The 18,633-nt window shown below is 41.7% G+C and overlaps 2 protein-coding genes across 4 annotated transcripts in view; one reads left to right on the plus strand and one right to left on the minus strand.

The window, feature by feature from the left end:
• The window catches only part of chad (chondroadherin), a 228,688-nt gene that overhangs the window by 107,704 nt on the left and 102,351 nt on the right, over positions 1-18,633 (minus strand). The window lies entirely within an intron of this gene.
• chuk (component of inhibitor of nuclear factor kappa B kinase complex) lies at positions 865-17,895 on the plus strand. 2 transcript variants are annotated; one of them, XM_020658505.3, is made up of 22 exons: positions 865-993; positions 1,463-1,581; positions 4,142-4,236; positions 4,459-4,576; positions 5,600-5,669; positions 5,766-5,854; positions 5,941-6,030; positions 6,243-6,367; positions 7,022-7,129; positions 7,294-7,429; positions 8,765-8,959; positions 10,522-10,624; positions 10,761-10,884; positions 11,769-11,920; positions 12,062-12,123; positions 12,241-12,350; positions 12,436-12,485; positions 12,587-12,692; positions 12,866-13,013; positions 13,929-14,065; positions 14,589-14,688; positions 15,834-17,895. In XM_020658505.3, exons 2-22 carry the CDS (start codon positions 1,477-1,479, stop codon positions 15,897-15,899), a joined length of 2,289 nt encoding a protein of 762 aa, XP_020514161.1. In that variant the 5' UTR covers positions 865-993; positions 1,463-1,476; the 3' UTR covers positions 15,900-17,895. The 2 variants fall into 2 exon arrangements, with proteins under 2 accessions (XP_020514161.1, XP_020514163.1); XM_020658507.3 differs by lacking the exons at positions 865-993; positions 1,463-1,581 and adding an exon at positions 1,827-1,868.

An 18,633-nucleotide genomic window follows, 5' to 3' on the forward strand; every position in this document is an offset into this window, starting at 1 on the left:
ACAGGAAAACATATCAAGACATGTATCATGTATCTCATTCAACTATAAAAATATCGACATATGCCCATCCCCACTGTTAAAATAATCATGTTTAAGACTGTTTAACCAAGCCTGCTCCCAGTAGACCACAAACACACACACACACACACACACACACACACACACACACACACACACACACACACACACACACACACACACACACACACACACACACACACAACTGGACAATTCACTCTGACATTGGGCAATAATAATGTTATAATAATGTTATAATTATGTTATATTATGCTTAACCATCCACTTTGTGCAATAACATGTTACACTTTATGTGCACTGTGTGCATGTCTGTGTTACACAGAATATTATGGACTACACTTTTGTCAATAGCTGATCTATTTTTAATTGTTTTAATCTATTTTTTTGCATCTATTTTTTTTGTACTTTCTTAATTTTTCTTGTTTTATATAAATTGTACTGTGTTCACTTTTTGTCTGCAATCTTTGCTCTTTGCTGCTGTAACACTGTAAATTTCCGCGTTGTGGGATAAATAAAGGATTATCTAACTTATCTTTATTTCAGCACTATTGTCTTCAAATAATGTTTAAAAATATGCATATTCATGTCTGTACATTAAATTAAAGTTAAACAACTTTATTAATCCCTCTTGGGTTAATTGGTTCGGAGCAGCAAATGATCTTTGGTGCTAAAAAAAAATATCTTAGAGCAGGTTTGAAGGTTTATCTGGCCAAAACAAAAAGGGAAACTCTCAGTAATCTTTTACTGCTTGAACGCACCCTCGTTTCGTTTTCTACGAACAACACATCCGGGGTTCGTGATGACGTCACGCAGGAAAGTACACACACACACACACACACACACACACACACACACACACACTCACGTCGCTGCGTTGACCCGAAAAAACAACAAGACGAAACGCAGTCTCCACCGAGGGGCTAACAGCTCATGTCACCGTCGTAGAAACAACAAGTAAGTGTCTAAACTTGCTCTCCGGGATGGTCACTATGGCAACGTCTGTTTTCACTGGCGTCGAAGCCTTAACGACAAAAGCTTAACGTCAACGGCCACGTCTATTTCCTGGACGCTGAGCTGCTGTCCTGTTGATGTTAGCTCGACTGTTAGCCTCATAACAAACATTATACTGCGTGTACGTGTTTTATCATGTGTGTACTCGTATGCTAATAAGTCAAGTTAACAGTAATACACCGGCAAGTTGTGTCACATCGCCTCTGAACGTCTGTGTGACGTTGATGCGCTTTAATCGCTGTAATCTGACGTTAGCGAGGCATCTGCTCCAGGATGTAGCCGCATCCCTCTGCGTGATAGCCGCTTCTTTAACTCTACATACAGTCACATATGTAAGTCTGTTGTGCTTTCAAATGGTTTATATTGATTCTAACTGTGTTGTTGATTATATAAATGTTACACTCTGGTCCAGCTTCCGTTACAACAATGGAGAAACCTCCCTTCAGGCAGAACCAAAGCTGCGGAGCCTGGGAGCTGAAAGAGAGGCTGGGCATGGGAGGGTTCGCTCATGTTTACCTTTACCAACATCATGTGAGTACAACAACACTAATGTTTACCTTTACCAACATCATGTGAGTACAACAACACTAATGTTTACCTTTACCAACATCATGTGAGTACAACAACACTAATGTTTACCTTTACCAACATCATGTGAGTACAACAACACTAATGTTTACCTTTACCAACATCATGTGAGTACAACAACACTAATGTTTACCTTTACCAACATCATGTGAGTACAACAACACTCATGTTTACCTTTACCAACATCATGTGAGTACAACAACACTCATGTTTACCTTTACCAACATCATGTGAGTACAACAAACATATCAAATAAAATCAAACATATCAAAAATACAAAACAGAATGAAAAGCACGAAAATACAATAAACAAAACTAGGAAGAAGTATAAAACTTTATTTGTCCCCAATTCAAAGACACACAGAGCAGTAAATTAACAACAGTGCAAGTAGACGAAACATTTTAAACCTAAATAGAAAGTGTCAATTTAAATACAACTTAAAGCTTAAAATTAACTTAAAAATACAAAATATAAAAGAGTAGATATAAGTGGACAGTGATCAGACTAACAGATGTAAACAGATGTAACCAGAACTATGTGTAGTAGTGACCAGATGTAAACAGAACTATGTGCAGTAAACGAGAAATAAAAATATATATGCAGAGCTATGTGCAAGTATAATTAATATTTATTAAATTAAACTAACTTCCTGTGTTCCTTATAATCTCTCTCTCTATATATACAATCTATCTATATTACTATATTTATGATACTATATTTGATATTTACAATCCAATGATTTTCCATACATATATAGGATAGGATAATACTTTATTGATCCCCAGAGGGGAAATGTGGGCGTTACAGCAGCACAGACAAGAAAGCTCAAAATACACATTAAACAGAATAGATAAGATAATAAAAATAAAAACAGGGGGTATATACAAGTACAATATGAATGATGAAGTTAACTATGCAGGGAGTTGAGAATTGAGACAGTATTTGCAGAGAATGACAAGATAAAGTGACAAGTGATGATTATAGTGATGATGGTATGATAAAATAGCAGAAAGTAATGTAAACAGCAGAGAAGAGAGGCAGTTATATACAACTTGATATACTATGATTTTTTATAATTTATATATATTTTTATCATTATTTTTTATAATTTATATATTGTTCATAATTTATATATTTATTCAATCCATATATCTATGTCTATATATACATATCTATTTGTACAATTTGATGTACTATATTTACATTTTATATATTATACAATCCTTATATCTATACAGTTTGGTACAGTATGTTTACAATTATACATTTGATACAATCTATATATATATATATATATATATATATATATATACACACATACAATTTGATATAGACTACTATATGTACAATTTACATATATAGAATACACATTAACATACACCTGTGTATACAAAACTTGTAAACCCAATTATGACGGCCTGACACTGCACTCATTGACACACACACTTCATTTAAAGGAAGAAGAGGGTATTATAGTATAACTTAGGGATGTAATGATTCACGATAGATTCTCTCACGATCTATTTTTCAAAATTAGACTTTAGACAAATGATGACTGAAAAAGATTCCTTTAGGGGCTGCAAACCCGCTTGTCATTGTGGTTTGGCCTTTTAATGTTTTCTGTCTCTCAACAAGGGGAGGTGATTGGAGCTTCTCGTTGTGATGTGGATTAAATGCTGCATCATGTTGGTCGTGCTATTTGTGTAGTTCCTGAAGTCTTCTTGTAATTTTTGCACACAGTTTTTTCTCTCGTCTGTTATCTTCTCACCTCTTTTCATTTTCTGTCTTGGGGAAGCCAAAATGCTTCCACACGTCCGACTTAAAAGACGGTGGTACATCCTGAATTTCTAAATCTTGCTCTACAGCTGCTGACGCTCACTATATTATTGTGATTCATTTTTCAGAATATTGTTGTGAATCTTTAAATCAATTTGTCACGATTTTATGATTAATCTTTACATCCCTAGTATAACGCAGTGGTTCCCAGCCCTTTTTTTTCTTGGCTCATGACACCAGACATTGAAAACACATACAGCTATCTGCTTGAATTAATTTGTTTTTAATCATGTAATAGTTTGTCTACTGGGTTGCACGCTGCAGGAGCTGGAGGTTCGATCCTCAGCTCCTGCAGCAACATGTCCGATGTGTCCTTGGGCAAGACACTTAACCCTGAATTGCTCCCACTGCTTTGTCAGGGGTGTATGAATGTGTATGAATGGATTAGTTACTTCTGATGGTCTCTTTACACAGCAGCCTCTACCATCAGTGTGTGAATGTGTAGGTGTGACCTGCGTTGTAAAAACACTTTGAGTAGTCAGAAGACTAATAAAATGCTATACAAGCTCAAGTCCACTTACCACTTACACCTCCCTCCTGCTGGGAATAAGTGCTGTATCTGTCTCGACACACGAGGAAATGCTCCACCAAAACTACGACTGCTATTTCTGGTGTCCTCTTTTATGTGCTGATAAAACAATCGTATTTCTGTTGTCTGTTTTGCAGGAAACAAACGAAAAACTAGCTGTGAAAATGTGCCGTCTGGAGCTCACACCAAGAAACAGGGACAGATGGAGCCGAGAAATCCAGATCATGAGAAAGTTAGACTCGTTTTCTCAACATTTTACACTTTTTGGAAACAGAAGAATTTACAGATAAATGTCCCGATATCCTGACATTACTTATGAACCGCTGTCATGTTTCTGATTACAAAACTGAAACCTGCGTCATTCCTGTTGAATTAAGTATGACATTTATAGCAGGAGATGACTGTGCAGTATTTGAATAATTAAACAGCAATGTGCTCCTTCTCCCTCACTCAGGTTGAATCACATTAATGTGGTGGCAGGCCGGGACGTCCCTGAGGAAATGATGCACATAGCGCTAAATGATCTTCCACTGCTGGCCATGGAGTACTGCTCAAGGGGAGACTTGAGGAAGGTGAGGGGCTCGAACGAAGCAGTGGTTCCTAACCTTTTTCCTGGGAGCAAACAGCCCCCCAATTGTGTCTAAAAACAGCTGAGCCCCTTCAGGACCCACACCAAAGAAAGAGTGACACATTGCATTCAAAATCAACATTTTAACTGTATTCAATGATCAAATCAGAATATGCCTACAAACCTGTTTTAACTAAAAAACCTTTGTTTACATTTTCCTTGTGTCCACCCCCTGGAGTTCTCAAGGCCCCCTCCCCCCACAAGGGTGGCCAGGACCCCAATTTGGCAACCAGTGGTATATAGGATAATATGAATCCACTGCCTTACACTCCTCAGAATGGGACTTTTTTATCTTGAGTTGATAAATCTCAAACCACTTTCATCACATTTTGTTGCAGATGGGACAGAATGCCAGAAAACAAAGTTACTGGGACGCTGTTTGCATGTAGGGAGGCTACGTCCTCGGAAGCGGGCAACCCTGGTTCAAGTCCGACTTGTGGCTCCTTTCCCTCAAACTCTCCCGATATCCTACTCTATCCACTGTCCTGTAAAATGAAGACAAACCCCCCCCCCCCAAAATAAATCTTTCAGAAACAAAAACAAGGGAATTATAAAGGTAGTTTTTATTGGTCGGGCTTTGCAATGCAGCCGAGAGGATGACTTTTTAAATAAGTCTGTCACCAATCGGCATTTGCAGAGTCACATCGGTTATGTTTGGAAATAAATTGGTCACATGCTCAGAGGTCGTTTTACCCGATCAGACACGGAGCTAGGAGGATGTGGGTACAAGATATGACCCGTATGTGGCAAAACTACGGGGAATATCAAACATTTGGGGAAAAAAATAAAATAAAAAGACGGCGGGCGTTGTGCTTTTATTGGGCAGCCTCCTGCTGCTCCTCATTACAGACAATTGAAAAAAGAAGCTGGCGCTCAAAATGAACCGCTAGGTGGACTATTTCTTCTGCAGACTAAACATGTTTTACTAGTTCATCCTCAGAATATCAAAGTTTTGTTTGGATTCCAGATGCTGAGCAAACCTGAAAACTGCTGCGGCCTGAAAGAGAGTGAAGTTCTCTCGTTACTCAACGATGTTGGTATGTCCACTGTTTGTTTATCAATGTGCAGTTTGAGTTAGAAATGTCTCTAAAGAATATCATCAGTCAGTTGAACCACATTCCCCTCTCTTCCAGGATCTGGTATCCAGTATCTGCACGAAAACAAGATCATACACAGAGACCTTAAACCTGAAAACATCGTGCTGCAAGATATCAACGGGAAGGTGAACGACCTCGTCTGGTTTTTACACCTTTCTGCTTTTCTTTGCAATGTCAAGAATCGGTTTTACATTTCTGTCTTCTTCTACAGCTGGTTCACAAAATCATCGACCTGGGCTATGCCAAAGACCTGGACCAGGGCAGTCTGTGCACCTCCTTTGTTGGCACGCTTCAGTACCTGGTAAGCAAACAAGTCCATTAATTTTTTTCTCCTCAGATGCACCTCGCTTTATTTCAATCTCTCGCTCAAAGTAATTATGGATTGAAATCCTTTAATCTTTTAATTATCTTTGTTGTTCTGTCAACAAATAAGATATTGAATTAAAAAAATAAATAATTATGTTGATGTGGATCCAATACATCGAGTTGAAATGCAGCGTGTTCTCTCTGCAGGCTCCTGAGCTGTTTGAGAATCAGCCGTACACCGTCACTGTGGACTACTGGAGCTTTGGCACCATGATTTTTGAATGCAGTTGTGGTTTTCGTCCGTTCCTGCACAACCTGCAGCCGGTGCAGTGGTAAGACGACCTGATAAATAAAACTGTTGACTTCTTGCAGAACGGTTTTATTTCACCAGATAGTCGTTGTTCTTTGGAGTGGGTTCCCTTTAAGTAATGTATAATAAGATAAAGCTTCAGCCTACACCTTTGCATGAGTTTATTCCCTGAATCTAATTTGAATAAAGAATATATTAGGGCTTTCACAGTTGCAGAAAACTCCTGATATTTGCCAGAGGATTTTTTCGTTCAGATTTTCCCTTCATGACATCACAAAGGGCAGTAGCCCCTCCCCCAGGTGGGTGACACTCCCACAGCTAGGTGTTTGTTCTGCCCTCTGAGTCTGCCTTCTCACCGTAAACAATAGGACATGGAGTGAGAAAGTCCGAGTACACTCAAGCCCTTCCAGAGAGGGGGCGTGGTCAGACACAGCTCATTTACATATTTAAAGGTACAGACACAGAAACAGCCTGTTCTGAGCAGGGCTGAAATAGAGGGGTTTATAGACATGATCAAATACAGGACCAGAGTGGATTTAGAACAAGAAACTTCACACACATGTTTTGAGGAGCTCTGAGAATTATTTACACTGGTTGAAGAGGAGGAGAATATGTCACCTTTAAGTCTTGTCGTGGTATTATTTTAATAGTGTGAAAACCATCTTCTGATTTAAAGGGCCAGCAAAGTGAAGAATAAGGGTCCAAAAGACATCATGGCTGTAGAGGACGTGAACGGAGAAGTCAAGTTCTCCACCCACCTCCCTTACCCCAACAACCTCAGCAGGTGAGCGCCCTGTGCACGCTAAAAATACATCACTTCACATATCACACTGTTCTTCACTGGTCCCTCATATCAAAAGCAAAATGGACTGGAGCCACGGTCTTTATGCTCCCAAGTATCTCCTGCCAACTTCCCTCCTTGAACACATTTTAATCTCTGTTTTATAGGACTCTGTTGGAGCAGATGGAGTCCCTGCTGCAGCTGATGTTAAAGTGGGATCCGTATCGGAGAGGAGGAATCTCCTACGAGGATAACAAAAAACCGATGTGCTTCGAAGTGCTGGAGCAGATTCTGAGTATGAAGGTGAGATGCTGTTTTTTGGGGGGTTTTTTTGTGACGTTTCGTCTGAAGATTTTCTGATTGCTTTTGAGACCGAATCTGAATCTGGGTCAAACTTCACTTACGTAACACTCTTCAAAATGATTGCTTTCACTTAAAACGCAGAGAAATGCTGATTGCTAGTTCTTCACTGCTTGTCTGAAATTTTGCACATGATCTCTAATTTCCGAAAACCAAACAGCGTCTTTATACAAACCTTAATGTTAGATGTCTTATCATGAGGAGCTTTTAAAGGTTTAAGGATCATTTCTACTTTTTAATAATGTGGGCTATGCATGCTTCAATCAATCTCTGATATTTTCCCCCAAAAAATCTTAATTATCCCCTTTTCTCTCTGATTATTGATGTTTAAGATCTTCTATCACTTATCCACACTAATCTCTCAGCCTGAGCTTAGTCTTTATTAAATTGCTGAAGTAGCAATATAACAAGGCTTAATTAAGAAATGGCAGAGGAGCACACCAATACGATCTGGCTATTAGTTAATACCTAATGAGTAGCACCAGCTGGTCGATGGATCACACCTGGCCAGGTATCTGCCTTTGTCTCTGACTGTATCTGCTCTGTGAATCACTCCTGTCAGAAACACTGATGACAGTCAAGGACTGAAATGTTTGCCTCTGTTTTTTTTTCACCTTTCTGCCCTGTGAGCACCTTTTTGTTTGAATACTCGTGTCTTAATTAAAGGTAGACTCAGTAGAGATGCTTGTAAACACAATGTTCACACTGGACCCCTCCTCCTGGGCCCACTGCAGGGTTAGCATGTACGTTTACTGCTTGTAGCTACACTGCAAGCGACCTGAGAGTATTACATATATTTAGCACGCTAGCATAAGCTAACTACCAGTGTTTGGTACCTGCCTGTCCAACAGAAAGCAGGCCAACCCTCGTTTTGGAACTAGCTTTATCCACTTGGCTACGTCCACGTCTTCTGTCATGTTGGCCAGTTTGAATCGCGACCAATTGCTGAATTGTAACCACTCAGAAACTCACCTGAGCGCTGTCATTGGCTGGAGGAAACACACCAGCTCCCCACCCAGACAAGTCCCATGTCAACCAAAACAAAAAGAATCATGAAAATCCAGGCATAGGACAGGTTCTCTGCAGACACAGTCACCACCACACATATACGGAGGCCCAGAAGGAGCAGCATTACATTTGTATAAGGGAGAACTCTTTTTAAGGTTTTGGCCTGCAGTTAAAAAATTAAAATTAAAATCCACATTTCAGTAGAGGATGTATTTCTGCAAAGAGAACCTGTTCTATGATCTAACTGTTTTTTGACCTGTTCCTGTCCAGGTGGTCCACATCCTGAACATGACCACGGCTCAGGTCCACTCCTTTCAGCTGACTCACGATGAAAGCCTCCACAGTCTGCATAAACGCATCGAGGCCGAGACCAAGATCGAGGTGGTCAACCAGGAGCTGCTGCAGGAGACGGGAGTGTCGCTGGATCCCAGGAAGCCCGCTGCACAGTGTGTCCTCGATGGAGTGGTAAGATGACACTTTGATTACACTGTTTCTATAAGGGGTATCACAATAGCAGATTTTTAAACTTGGATACGTAGGCTCATACACTGGTACACCTTTATATATATATAAGGCAATTCTTGGTCTGCTTCCTCTATATCTATGTGTTTTTATCACGCAGAGAAGTACTGGACAGTATTCTTTGCGTTCTCAGGACCTCTTCATGCTCTCTGTCCCAAACGCTCGGACAGAAATTGGGAAAAGGGCTTTTGGGTACTCTGCACCCTCAGCCTGGAATCTGTTGCAGAATGACTTAAAGCCCAAGGAGCTGGTGTCCTGAAATGTTTTTAAATCTAAAATGAAAGACATGGAAGCAGATTCTATAGGATGTCAATGTTTTAGCTCGGCTGCTTGAACAACTGAGTCCCAGATATGACTCGTAGATGCTTCTATTTTAATCCAAAATGTTGTGCTTTGTAAATTGTACTGTGTCTCTCTTTGTATTTCCGTCTGTAACTTTGTGTTTTTGCTGCTGCCTGTCTCAGCCAGGTCTCCCTTGAAAAAGAGGTTTTTAATCTCAATGGGACCAACCTGGTTAAATAAAGGTTAAATAAAAAATTCTACTAGAAATCAAATCATAGCGATAACCTGTTTAAATACCACGGCAACAGAAGTCTGAGGCACCCAATATTGATAGTGTTCAGTTTTTTGTTACCAAAAACTGCAGGCAAACTCCTGCACACTTTCTATGTTGCACAAACACAGCCTGCAGTGTTTCTGCAGACATATTTGTGGTCACACAGGAAGTGACCAGAGGCAGAGCACAACATCAACAGCTGCTCTTCAGAGTTCTAATCAGCATCAAAAACATCCTAAAATCAGCATTATCAAACAAAAACCATCATTTTTATCATCATCATCATCAAGTGGTGGAAGTTTGTTCCACCAGCAGGGGGCGCCAGAGGAGAAGAGTCTAGTTAGAGATTCTGTTGTGCAGGTTTTGATCGGACGCCGTTCATTGGCAGAGTGAAGTGGGCATGAGGGAGTGTATACCTGGATGAGAGGATAGAAGAGTATTGAACATTTTGATAACCTTATTGTCTTCTTTCTCCTGCAGACAGAACAATATCAGAAACACTGTGAACTGCTGAATTTATTTCTCCTTTTGCTCGATTTGAGGCTCAAAATTGGAGATAGAATTGTCAAGTACTTACTAGATTTTTTTCTACATAGTTGTTTTGACATTGAATCTTGGAGCCCAAAGAGTTCAGAGAGGGTCTAAGTGGTTCTTGGGTTTAAAACACTAACATCAATTTTGCAAGATCCCCAAATTAGAGTCGAACTCTGTCCACTGTGTCGTCTTGCTGATAAAGCAAACATCAGTCTCTCCCATTGGAACATTTACAAAGATTAGTCGGTGTGTAAGAGACGTGTCTTGCTGCTCAGGAAGCTATAACGATGCAGAAAAAGGCTGAATGTGCATATAATGACTCACACACGCTCCCTGAATGTGTGATCACGGGACTCAGTTTTTCTCCTCTGAGTGACGGCGCTGTGAGTGATGATTTTGTTCTCTCTCTATGCAGCGAGGCTGGGACAGCTACATCGTCTACCTGTTTGACAGGAGCATCACCAAGTACTCCGGGCCGTTCAGCGCCAGACAACTGCCCGATAAAGTCAACACTATCGGTCAGTTGATCTTCAGTATTCCCTGCTGATCATCAGACAGTGTTTCCTTTATGCATCAATTTGAAGGTTCAACTTATAAAGCAGCTGACATGCATGGTTTTTTTTTGTTTTTTTGTTTTTTTTTTACCTTTTGTAGTGCAAGAAGCCAAGACTCAGCTCCCCTTGGTGGCGTTGAAGAAGGTTTGGGGGGAAGCAGTGAGCTACATCTGCGGCCTAAAAGACGACTACAGCAGGCTTTTCCAAGGACAAAGGGCTGCTATGTGAGTCACTTTAGAAACATCTGTAAGCTGCTACTTTTGTTCCCGAGCCCTTCCAGAGAGGGGGCGTGGTCAGACACAGCTCATATTTAAAGGTACAGACACTGTTTCTGTGTAACAGAACAGTGTCTGTACAGAAACAGCCTGTTCTGAGCAGGGCTGAAATAGAGGGGTTTATAGACATGATCAAATACAGGATCAGAGTGGATTTAGAACAAGAAACTTCACACACATGTTTTGAGGAGCTCTGAGACTTATTTAAACTGAAGAAGAGGAGGAGAATATGTGACCTTTAAAATTCTACAATGCATTTAGCAGACGCTTTTATCCAAAGCGACGTACATCAGAGAGTAAGTACAACACTAATTCATTCATACACCACCACCGAAGCAGCGGGAGCAATGCAGGGTTAAGTGTCTTGCCCAAGTGTCTACCACTGAGCCACAGCCATCCCTAAAAGTGTTGAAAAGCATTTATTGTAGTTCCCTAAAATAAAAAGCTTCAGCAGGTTTTTAAAATTCTGATAGTTTTGATTGTTTGAGGAAGGCCGAGCTGTTTTTATCTCCACCACAAAGAAGCCTGAAAGATCCTATTTGTGCATTCATGTGCTGTGTTTGAACATAATCTCACTTTCCACTGGACAAATATGTGTATTTTTATTCTGGGCACATTTATGCCACCAAGCTCCACAATCTTCTGTTATTGCATCTTTCAGTATCGTCTTAATTCTTAGCAGGAGAAGCTCATACAGTCCTCCAGCTGCTGTAGATGAGGGTCATTTATTTATCAGGGAACCAGCCACTCCAGCAGCACCCAGGTCTCTGCTGTTTTAGAGCGCGTGTTCCTCCTTTCTAACAGTTATCAATCTCTCCTTCCTTCCTCTCCAGGTTGAGTCTCCTACGTTACAACACCAACCTGACCAGGTGTAAGAACAGCATGTTCGGCTTCTCGCAGCAGCTCAAGGCCAAGCTGGACTTCTTCAAGAGCAGCATCCAGTACGACCTGGAGAAATACAGCGATCAGATGCACTACGGCATATGTGAGTGTTTATCGGCAGCTGTTTGTTTTCCCTCCATGCGAGACCCCTCTCACAGGGGAACATTTACATATGTGAATATTTTTTATAGCGCCGGGCAAGATGGTGTTTGTTTTGATGAGCTGTGTGTGTGTTTGTCTGCAGCCTCTGAGAAGATGCTGAAAGCCTGGCAGGAAAACGAGGAGAGGGCCGCCGCTTTTGCACAGGTGATGCATGTTTTTCACTAAAAACAAATATTTGGACATTTAGATGAGCTGCACATTCTATCAGTGTAGATGCCAGGAGCTGCAAGTCCTTTGCGTGATTCCTGGTTTGTCCTGCAGGTGGCAGAGGTGAGCCACCTGGACGACGAGATCATGGCTCTGCACTCTGAGATCGTGGAGCTTCAGAGGAGTCCGTACGCTCGGCGCCAAGGGGACAAGATGGAACAGCTGTGAGTGTTCGAGGGGTTAAACACTACAAAATGTCACCTACAAGAAGACGGATGTTCATATCTGTCTTTGTTTATCTTCTTGCAGAGAGGAGAAGGCGATCGAGCTTTACAAGCAACTGAAGATGAAATGCAAAAGTAAGACACACTGAAGTTAAGAATTCTCAGTCGCAATGTGATCGTTTACTTTCCCTGAGTTAAAGTGAAACATGTGTTTATCCGCTGTGTTTGTCTCTCAGCACCTGAGACGGATGAGGGCAGTGACAGCTCTGAGATGGTGAAGGCGATTATTCAAACCGTGCAGAACCAGGACAAGGTCCTCAAAGACCTCTACACCCACCTGAGGTAAAGACGCTTGAGGGTTTTGATTTTTCTGTGAATATCCGACAGGCTGTCATTATTATTATTCATTAATCATTCATTGAAGATTCTGCAGGATGAAAACACCACCTGTTAGGTTCTTCGAAAGACACAGATTGCTCATATACTGTCTCTGTTTACATCTCGACTCCCGACAGTAAGATCCTGATCAGCAAACAGAAGATCATCGACTTGTTCCCTCGCATCGAGAAAACCCTGGAGAACATCAAAGACGCCGACAACACGGTGATGCAGATGCAGATCAAGAGGCAGAGAGAGTTCTGGCATTTACTCAAGATCGCCTGCGTAAGTCGCTCTGCATGTTCACTCACAGCTCTCGTTAGAGTCGAGTATGTTTAGTCTTGTATACAGACTATGATCTCCATTCTCCAGGTTCCTCATGCCAGGACTGACCTGGGGAAAACTGCTTTTAGTGTTAGTGCTGCAAACTCCTGGAATATTTTACAACAGGACCTGAACTTGAGCACTTTTATCCCTTATGGACACTTTAGAAATATTATTTTTAACCACCCAATACCTGACTGTAACTGTTATTTATTTGATTTTAATTACTGACTTATCACTGTAGTAATTTCAAGCTTTTAAATTATTTTAGTGTTTATATTTTATTGTTCTTATTGCTCTTTTATTGATTTTATTTTCTTCAGCAGCTTTATCTCATTTCTCGTTGTTTATCATGTATGTATGTTTTCTCGGCATCATTGTAAGTGAGGGTCGCCCTCAATGATCTCTCCGAGAAGTTAAATAAAGGTTGATGATAATGATGATGATGCAAAACGTCAGGATATGTTTGGATCCTCTGAGAGCTCGGAGTAATCGACTGTAACTTCATAAAAACATCTTGCACTGCTCTGCAGCTGCTCACATCGTTTGACTTTGTTTTTTTGGGTACTTTCTCGATTATCTGATTAATCGATTGGTCCACAAAATGTCATAAGATATTACAAAATGTCCTGAAGCCACAGCGATATCTTCATGGAGCTTAGAGTCCAAACCTGTAAAAGATTCAGTTTGTTGTCTCGTTAGAGGAAATACAAACAGGAAGTCTTCACAACTGAGGAGCGAGAGCGGAGGAATGTTTAGCACATTGAACTCATTACTATGTCAGCTCTGAATAACCAAAACCATCGACCGAGGGACGACATGCTGCTCGATTCCACACGTAGTGCATGTGCCATTATTTCTCTTTCTCTCTTTCAGGCTCAAAACTCGTCAAGGAGCTCGATAGCAGCGAGTCCCGAGTCGTCCAACCTGCTGCAGGTCTCTCAGTGGTCACAGTCTGCGCAACCAGTCAGCTCCCCACATCCACTCACATCCCTACCTGGGCCAAACGACAGGTAATCCACTCTATAGCCCCCTGTCACACATCATCCAGGGGAGGGTAGGGGCGAGAGACGAGTCTCAGGAGGAGGGACATGATGCTAAAAGTGAATATGGAAATATACTGACATCCTTTTTTCCTCAAAAGTTGTACTGATTGTAATGTTTCTATCAAGCAGCATTCATTCATAACTATGCAGGTTTTTTTTACTCTACAGTTTCTGTCATCTTACATCACAAACACAAGCAGAACTGTTAAAACTGAATGTGATTTTGTTTTCTGTGTGGTCCGCACATCAATTTCAAGCATCAATTAGTTCTGGAGATCACATGACGAAATCTGCCATGAAGGATTTCACCCTGAGTTATTAACATTGGGAATATTTCTATCACGATCTCTGGTAGATGTTTTGTTATTTTTAAGAAGTTAGTTCATACAATTGTCTGAAAATGCTTCATTACGTGCATGAAACTCACAGCTGTAGTAGCACTCCGGGCGAGTGATCTGAACGTCATCGCCTCTCTCTGTGTTTCCTTCAGTGACGCTGCTCCGCGTCTGCTGCAGGAGAACCAGAAGTACCTCAGTCAGCTGACCAGCCTGATGCAGGACGCGGCCGACGACCAGACCAAGAGCATAGTGGTGAGTTTGATTTACTTTGACCTCGTGGTGAAAAATTTGTCACAAGTAACATGAAATCTCTGAAAGGTCAGATATTATGCAAAATACACACATAGTCTTCCCTAGTCTGTCTACAAACGGCCCCAATGATCAGAGGCGTCCATCCGCTCCACTTTTGCACCTGGAGCCCGTTTCAGAAAGAAGGTTGAGCAAAGTCTAAATCTGACCCCGAGCTCTGAGGGGAAACTCTGAGTTTCTGGTTCCAGATCAGCTGATTTGAAGTTTGTTAAATCAGCTCTGAGTAGCTTCACTGGATGTTCAGCGCGTGCACCACGACTATAGAAAGACAACATTAAACGGAGCCCCGATACTACGATTCACCATGGCAACAGGTGACAAAAAAAGTAACCCTCTAGAAATATCCATCTTCATACGAACACACAGTTACCATAGTAACGGACTCAGACGTAAAGTCACGTCTTCCTCTGAAATGGGCTTGATGCTGCATTCAGGTGCTCCTCGGTGGTCCCAGCGTCCGAGTTGGGAAGTCGTTCTTCTGACTTCAGTGTGTTTAGGTGATTTCAGTTTGGAAAGTCTGAACGTTTTAACAACAACAACAAAAAACATTGTGGATGTTACGAAGAAGATCTGTTGAATGTCTTTGTTACAAGTTACATCTGAGCTAAAAGCTGATGTACGATGTACGATGTACTTCCCGTCAAGTCGGGAAGTCAGGCAGCTCGTTCTTCTCCGAGTTTCCGAGATGTTGTTCCGACTTGAGAAGGTGTTCATGTACATTTTACAACATGGAAACTTGTTTTTCCGATGTGTCCGACATCACTTGAATGCACCACGTGTTACCCCTCTTTCTCGTGCTTGAGTGACCTCCTTTTCTGAAACGGAGAACCCAGAGTGGAATGAGGGGCATTCCAGGGCTAACGGACTCAGTGTTTGCACTAAACCTGCTCTCTGATGAGTGCTCCTTTATAAACAAACCGTTTCTTAAAGTTGAAACTTAAAACAAACCTTTGTAAATATAAAAGAAGTATGTCCACAAAGAAGTTTAAGATGTGCTTCCTTTCATGCAGTAATCTCATTTTTTACATCCTCAAGCATGTTTGAAGATTTCTGCTCTGACCCTGGTTTATTGTTTTTTTCCTCTCAAGGACCAAGACTGGAGCTGGACGAAATACGAAACTTTATCAACAAAATTAAAAAAGAGAAACGCGTAAAAACCCAACTCGTGTCCTCCATCTCTCCCCCCTCCCCCCCTTCCCCTTTGCCTGCGCTCCGAGTAACACTAAAGACTGTAAGCTGTTCAAACACGCAGCAGAGTGATGTCACACGTCGTGGTACAGATGTACCTGGACTCCAGAAGTTCTCCAACAACGACTCTCCTCATCATCTTTAGGGGAGGGGGAGAGTTTGCACATGCTCAGTGGTGTACTCTCCTGTAGTCTAACATGGAGGACATGTTCTTATTGATGTGAGGAAACATGACTCCATGTCACTCCACTTGTTTTCTTTTCTGCTGCGACATTATTCATGAAACTCATTGCTAAGAAGAGCAAACTGTAGCACCAGACGAGAGCGTTTTCTATCTGTCACCTCAGACACAAACATGGGAACTAACACGAGACATAAAAGGAAAACACAGGATGTGGTCGGGGGGGAGGAAATTACAATCAAGCAAACAGCACTTTGATACTCCCATGTATCCTCTCTGTTGTTCCACATGGCTGCTGAAAGCGGTCGCAGGATTTCCAGACGAGGCAGAATCAGTTTCACTCATAATCGGTTTAAATCTTTTTAATATTCACAGACCGGGGTTTAAATTCTGTGTCCATGTTCTGTTGATTTACCTTTTTTTTTTTTTCTAAAATCAAGTGTCCTATATCCCAGGCAGAGCGCTCTGTGGTTATGAAATGTGTGACTCGGACTTGGCCGTGCCATCATGATCATAAAAAAAAAGTCTTTACTGTACGTTCAGCAGGAGAAACAGACGGGCGGCGTGTCTGTCTCATTTTAGAGCACAAAGTGTTTCACTGTGAGGTTTGAGCTGCGTTCATGTCGTATGGAGGCAAAGCAACGGCTCGGCTTGTAGACAAATGACCTTAAGGTCGCTGACGATTGGTTTTCATCCACTGTGAAGTTAAATCAGGTTATGAGATGAACGGCCTGTGATTAAACTATTTTTAAAAAAAGGAATGAGGCGCAGATGGACTAGCGGTTAGGGAGCGCCTCATGTTGGAGGCTATAGTCCTCCAAGCGGGTCCTGGTTCAAGTCCGGCCCTTCGCTCATCTCCTGCATGTCTCTCGGGTTTCCTACTCTGTCAACTGTCCTTTCAAACAAAGGAGAAAAGCCAGAAAACAAATCTTAAAAGAAGGTTGTTGTTCTGAGGTTTATTTTGGAGCTTTATTGAAGAGACAGGACAGTGGAGTCAAAAATCAGAGAGAGAGAGAGAGTGGGGATTGACATGTCAGATTTGAACCCGGGCCGCCCGCTTGGAGGACTACATCCTCCGCACAACCACTAGGCCGCCAGCGCCCCGTGCAATCAAGCATTTAATATAAAACTATCATGAAAGAGGATATTTACTTGATATTTCATCACACTGCTTCGTCCCTTACACTTCATGATATTCATTCAAACAAACTTCTCCGAACATGGAGACTGAAAACTTTTTTATTGTTAATGTGCGAATTAAAAGTTCCGACTGAAAACGGCGTCCACTTCTGGGCCCTCGACCCACCAGTTGAGAACCACTTAAAACACAGAAAAAACACATTTCTAACACGCAAACGATCGCTACAAGAGCCTCTCTCTCTTTATGATTCCTGTATGACATGAACGCAGCTTTATTTATGGAGGTGTCACCAAATCTCGAAGCTTCATCGACTGATCCACAGTGAAGTATCTGCGGGTGATGTGGGTGTGGGACGCTCACAGGTAAGCGGGGGCGGTGAATGTTTGAATGTTACTCGGTCAGCTGGTGGAGGAACGTCTCACCGGTGTAAACTCTCTAAAGGTTGTATTTATGCAGGTAAAGTGCAATGGAAGAAAGAGATTGTGTTTTTTGTAAATTGTATTATATATATATGTATTTTTGTTTTTTTTTCTTCTGTTTTTGTTTCCATCTGATGGTTTCTGAATGTTTAATTTGTAATATGTCGTTGTATAAAGATCAAATGTTTGCCTGGTAAAGAAATAAAATGACTTTGGCATGATTCAGATGTTTCTGCGTTTTCATAACGACTTTTTTTGATTTTTAAAAATACAGTTCTGATACATGAACTCTAAAGTCCAACAAGCAGAGGCGCTGCTGGTCAACAGGCAACTGCTTGGGGGGCCCCAGACCAGTAGGGGGCCCCCCTGAGGGCTCACAAACTTTAATCCAGATCAACAGCCAAAAATGTGCAAATTTTGCAATGACAGCAGGAATCCTCCCTAATGGGACCCCATCTGACAGAGCTCATTTTAGTTTTTTGAGAATCATCCGTCTATAGGAGAGAAAAGAAGAGGAAGAGGAGGAAGTGTCGAGACATGATGGAGAAGAACGCTGGTTTGAGGGCCTCGGTCTCGCCCTGCCTCGGTCTTGGTCTCGACTTGGTATCGAGCCCTAGAGGTCTTGGTCTTGTCTCGGTCTCAGAGCACTCTGGTCTTGGGTATGTCTTGGTCTTGACCCAGTCTCGATCCCTAGATGTCTTGGTCTCGCCCTGTCATGGTCTTGGTCTTGACTCGATCTTGCCATGTCTTGGTCTTGTCTCGGTCTCAGTCTCGATACATAGATGTCTTGGTCTCGCCCTGTCATGGTCTTGGTCTGTACTTGGTATCGACCCTTAAAGGTCTTGGTCTTCACTCGGTCTCGACCCCTAAAGGTCTTCGTCTTGACTTGGTCTTGCCATGCCTTGGTCTTGGTCTGGACTTGGTATCGACCCCTAGAGGTCTTGGTCTTGTCTCAGTCT

Source organism: Labrus bergylta, chromosome 21, assembly GCF_963930695.1.
Source record: "Labrus bergylta chromosome 21, fLabBer1.1, whole genome shotgun sequence".
NCBI classification, from domain to species: Eukaryota; Metazoa; Chordata; class Actinopteri; order Labriformes; family Labridae; genus Labrus; species Labrus bergylta.